We start from the raw sequence: 6000 nt of genomic DNA, 5'->3' as shown, positions 1-6000 counted from the left end.
CCACTGCACACTGACCAGAACACTTTCACACTGCACACTGACCACAACACTTTCCCCACTGACCACTGACCAGAACACTGTCCCCACTGCACACTGACCAGAACACTTTCACACTGCACACTGACCACAACACTTTCCCCACTGACCACTGACCAGAACACTGACCCCACTGCACACTGACCAGAACACTGTCCCCACTGACCACAACACTTTCCCCACAGACCACTGACCAGAACACTGTCCCCACTGCACACTGACCAGAACACTTTCACACTGCACACTGACCACAACACTTTCCCCACTGACCACTGACCAGAACACTTTCACACTGCACACTGACCACAACACTTTCCCCACTGACCACTGACCAGAACACTGTCCCCACTGCACACTGACCAGAACACTGTCCCCACTGACCACAACACTTTACCCACTGCACACTGACCAGAACACTGTCCCCACTGACCACAACACTTTACCCACTGCACACTGACCAGAACACTGTCCCCACTGACCACAACACTTTCCCCACTGCACACTGACCAGAACACTGTCCCCACTGACCACTGACCAGTACACTGTCGTACTGCACACTGACCAGAACACTGTCGCACTGCACACTGACCAGAACACTGTCCCTACTGACCACTGACCAGAACACTGTCCCCACTGCACACTGACCAGAACACTGTCCCCACTGACCACAACACTTTACCCACTGCACACTGACCAGAACACTGTCCCCACTGCACACTGACCAGAACACTGTCCCCACTGACCACAACACTTTCCCCACTGACCACTGACCAGAACACTGTCCCCACTGCACACTGACCAGAACACTGTCGCACTGCACACTGACCAGAACACTGTCACACTGCACACTGACCATAACACTGTCGCACTGCACACTGACCAGAACACTGTCCCTACTGACCACAACACTTTCCCCACTGACCACTGACCAGAACACTGTCCCCACTGACCACAACACTTTCCCCACTGCACACTGACTAGAACACTGTCCCCACTGCACACTGACCAGAACACTGTCCCCACTGACCACTGACCACAACACTCTCCCCACTGACCACAACACTTTCCCCACTGCACACTGACCACAACACTGTCCCCACTGTGCACTGACCAGAACACTCTCCCCACTGTGCACTGACCACAACACTGTCCCCACTGTGCACTGACCAGAACACTGTCCCCACTGTGCACTGACCAGAACACTGTCCCCACTGTGGGGAGCTCCTCATCACGGTACTCTCTGAATCTCTACCTGCCCCAGCTACTCCAGCCTGAGCAATTCATTCAGATAATAAATCCTTCTCTCACAAAAATGATCCTGTTATAGAATAACATGAATAAATGATCCTGTCTAGAATAAGCACTGACCAGAACACTGTCCCCACTGACCAGAACACTGTCCCCACTGACCAGAACACTGTCCCCACTGCACACTAACCAGGACATAGTCCCCACTGTGCACTGACTGATATTTAAACCTATTCAATAATACATAATGCAGTACTGTCACTTCAGATACTTTTAATTCTAGATTTTATTACATGGCATTCAGATTAGCAACTAGTCTTTCCATTGAACTTTGAAACCCCATTCTGTCTCAACACGTCCAGATGACCATCAAGCCATATGCTCACCCTACAGTTATCTATATTAATGGACATTGTATATATTCCACACTTGTTCGTTAGACACTGCTTATTATTCAACTTCCTTTTCTATTGTACACAAAAGAGTTAAAATAAAAATACAAATAATGTTACAGCACATTTTGGGCAAAAGTAAATGAAACGTCACACTTTCAGAAAATCATATTTATATTTCCAATTGAACACACACACAAACCCACTCTCTCACCGACACTCACAGACTCACTCACACACACACTCACCCATGCACACACACTCACAGACGCACACACAGAAATATTCACACACACACACACACACACACACACGCATACACACGCACACACTTTCACAGACACTTACAGACTCACACACTCGCACACACTCTCATACACTCACCCACTTACACACGCACTCACACATAGACACACACATACTGTTATTTATCTCACAAAATACACTGGTAGTTTGTCAGTGCTGACATACGAATGACAAGAAAAAATCGAAACTAAAACAACTCCTCTCACTCTTGCCTTGTCTTGCTTCCTCTCTCTCTCTCTCTCTCATTCCTGCTCCCTCTCTCCCTACCTCTGGCCAGACCTGCAGTATGCAGTCAGATGCCCTGTAGGCATCTCAGTCTCCACTCACCTGTCAATCCCTGGCAGTAACCTGTCCCTGTGCCTCTGTCTGACTGGACGCTGTCAGGGCTCTCTGAAGCAAGCGTGAGAACGGTGTAGTGTGTGTGTGTGTCCGTGCGTCTGTGTCTGACCACCCCCCTTCTCTCCAACCACTCTACACAGAGTGTGTGAGTGTGTGTTTCCAGCGCCCCCCCCCCTCTCTCCGCAGCCCCTCTAAACAGGCAGAGTTTAAATTGGTTCTTTATAAAAGCAAAGACTCTGCACTCTGATTGAAAACAAAATAAAGAAAACAGCAAGGGAGCAGGAGCTAATCTTTAAGCCATGAAGGGGAGGGGGGGGCATGGGAAGTGAAAAGGAAAGTGCAGGAGAGAGGGATGTGAACGTAGTGATGTACAGTGCTGAGAGGAAGTCAGGAGAACAGACTGAGCTAGTGGAGAGGGTAGGAAGCGATTAAGCGGTGTTCTCAGTTCCCCATGTGGGAGGAGAGAATGCCTGAAGAGGAGCTCTCGTTTGGAACACTAATTGCAGAATTTATCATCCTACCAAACTCCGCTTCCCATGCAATTATTTGTAATGTACTTCTCCGCAGGAGCGTCTCTGTAGACAGCAGCTGACCCACTCCAGCAGCCCCTGGATGAATTCAATACATTTGCTCTCGATTCAGCCCTCCGTGACATCACCCAGCCGGAGCCAGGGGACAGGGGGAGTGGCTGCCTGTGTAGTGCCCGGCTCTGTGGAAGTGTGCACGGGGTATGACATACAGATTTTGCGTATGAGTGTGTGTTTGAATGTGAGTGAGTGTGCGCATACAGGTGTGTGTATGTGAGTGAGTAAGTGAGTGTGAGTTTGCATGGTGGTGTGTGGGTGTATACTGTGCGGTGTTGTGTGTGAATGTGTACACTTGAGTTTTGTCCAGCTCCTGGGAGACTTACATTCCTGAATGTCTGCATGCAGGACTGTGCCCTCTCCCAGGCTGCCAGACTTCAAGGCAGCCCAGTCCTCCAACTGTTTGGTGATTGAGTAGGATAGACTGAACCTGATTAGGCTGTGGTATCCATGGTGAAGCAGAGATGTGCTGTATGTGCAGCTGGTAAAGGATTTCACTGGAAGGCTCTGAACCCAGGCTTCTCCCCATACCATAACCCCATACTGTCTCAGCCCTGACACACTACTCCCCACTGTAACATGCACTATTGTCCAGCCCTCATGGGTCTGCTGGGTGCATGCTGCTCTAAATGAGGAAGCCCTTCTGTGTGAACCAGCCAGCTCCTGTCAGCAGTGATGGGCTGTGATGAGTGATGATGCTGTAAACTGGGCTATCTCAGTCTGACAGCACACTGCCCTAGAGACACAGCACTGGGACAGTCAGTTTACAGTGCTGTGTGGCTGTATCTGTTTCTGCTCCTCTCCAGCTGTGCTGTTTCCAGTCAGCCGTGCCGTGATGAACAGCCTGACCCTGACCTCTGACCCCCTGTTGTAAATATTTACATTCTCTCAGTTTCAATCCCAAACAGAGAACTACCCACTTACACTGTCCTGTTACTTCTGTCAACTACAAGGGAGAGAGAGAGAGAGAGAGAGAGAGAGAGACAGTGAGAGAATAATAGCCCAAACTATTATAATTATTTATTAGTAAACACCCTTATTAACATACATATTGACACACAAATGGACACATTGAAACACATACACTCATACACTGTCACTCACTGAAACACTGACACTATTTGTCACTAAGCAACACCAGTGTCCTTCACAGTGAGTAGCTCAGTGCAGCTCAGCTCAGGCAGACAGCGAGAGGCAGACAGCGAGAGGCAGACAGAGAGAGGCAGCCTGCCACGACATGAGGGACAGTGTGACACCCGGCCTGTTACTTTTTAATGGGGAGGAGAGTGGTGGATTCTGTATATTATATTATTTTGTTTTTTGATTGATTGATTGATTGATTGATTGTTTGTTTGTTTGTTTGTTTGTTTCCAGTATTTCTGTGGCTGGAATATTTGTTGTAAACTTTGGCAACACCAGAACATCATACCAATAAAGCTCATTTGAATTTGAATTTGAGAGGCAGCCCCCTCTGCTGGTCAGCCTTTGCCACAGCAACACCCATGCTTAGTGAAGGGGAGTTGCTTCCTCATTGAGGATCTCCACCCTGCACATTGTTGTCACTGCTGCTGCACCCCGCTCACACACACACACACACACACACACTCACATTAACACACTCACACACACACTCTCACTAACACATACACACAGAGAATGAGTGTAGAGTGAGCGTGTCTGTAATCCCAGTCACAGGCTGATTGAAAGCAGGATGCTGCAGTACTGCTTCAAACACAGGGCAGCCCAGTCAGTGCAACCAGAGCAGCTGTCATGGTCATCAGATACTGAACCACAGATTTAAAATAAGTAGCCTATGACGAGCTACCGGGGGGGCAGAGAGAGAGAGAGGGAAGGAAGAAGAGGAGGAGGGACATCTCTCAGAAAACACAGAAGTGAGGCTCAGAGAGGCGGAACGGAAACTTGTCACAGAGAGAACGAGTGAGAGAAAGAGAAGAGGAGAGAGAGGAAGAGAGAGCGAGAGGAAGAGAAAGATTCGGGGGAGAGAGAGAGAGAGAGAGAGAGAGAGAGAGGAAGAGAGAGTGCTCTGGCTCTGGCTTTTACCCATCATGGCACCATGGAGCTGCACCACCAAGCAGAGACTTGGCGTAGGTAAGACTGCCCGCCTGCTCTCACCCGCTGCTGCTCCGTCTCCAGAAAGTTCTGCTTCTCTGCAGCACTTCCTTGTGCACAGGATGTGGGCAGGTGTGGGCCAACTGAACCTGGGGCTCTGAGAGAACACAGTGATAGAGTGGAGCAGGGCCGTGGGAGCGTTGTGTGTGTGAGTGGATGGGAGGCACTGTGTGTGTTGGGGGGATTGTGGTGGGTAGGGTAGGGGCAGTCAGTTTATCAATCAATCGATCAGTCAGTCAGAGTAGACTTTCTGTAGACTGATTGAGTATGGACAGATTGAATGTGGACATTTGAATGTGGACGGAAGGAGTGTGGACAGTGTGAATCCTGTGAGATACAACTGGCAGAGATGTCAGAGCTCGGGCTGGGTGCCAAATAGACAGACACTCACAGATTGCCAGGCAGCACAGAGCACTCCCTCTGAAGAAAGACAGACACTCACACAGCCTGCCAGGCAGCACAGGGCACTCTGAACTATACCTCTAGAGCTCTCTACACTCCACACAGCTGCTGCCATAGGCTCCTATTGAGGAACAGAATCAGTACAGCTTGACAGTATCATAATACATTGCATTACTTTACAAATGCAATGCAATACACACTCACACACTCTGTATACTACTCACATAATGTACACTAAAAACACACTGTGTACTACACACATACACACACCAATCTGTACACTACACACAGACCAATTACTTTACACTATACACAGACACATACACATTTAATACTATGCAATGATACACAGACAGAGACTGAACACTGTACTCACCCACACTCACTGTACACTATACACCAGTACACACAGAGAGAGACGCACAAAGGCATACAGACAGGCACACAGACAGGCACCCACCCTGCGCGCTACAAGCTGCGCTGCAAGCTGCGCTGCACAGGAAGTGATAGAGGAAGTCAGTTTCACTCAAAGAAAAACAATCCGACACTGTGTACGCCACACA

At 49.0% G+C, this 6000-nt stretch overlaps 1 protein-coding gene across 1 annotated transcript in view; it reads left to right on the top strand.

The window, feature by feature from the left end:
• The first annotated feature begins 4835 nt into the window (after nucleotides 1–4835).
• The window catches only part of dock2 (dedicator of cytokinesis 2), a 39389-nt gene continuing 38224 nt past the window's right edge, over nucleotides 4836–6000 (top strand). Inside the window, exon 1 of the mRNA XM_066717138.1 lies at nucleotides 4836–5014. Coding sequence (XP_066573235.1) covers nucleotides 4972–5014 — 43 coding nt within the window. The 5' untranslated portion in view covers nucleotides 4836–4971. The remainder of the gene's footprint in view (nucleotides 5015–6000) is intronic.

The sequence above is a fragment of the Amia ocellicauda genome, chromosome 11 (genome assembly GCF_036373705.1).
Source record: "Amia ocellicauda isolate fAmiCal2 chromosome 11, fAmiCal2.hap1, whole genome shotgun sequence".
Classification (NCBI taxonomy): Eukaryota; Metazoa; Chordata; class Actinopteri; order Amiiformes; family Amiidae; genus Amia; species Amia ocellicauda.
Note: the sequence above shows the minus strand (reverse complement) of the source record. Positions and strands in the feature narration are given on the sequence as shown.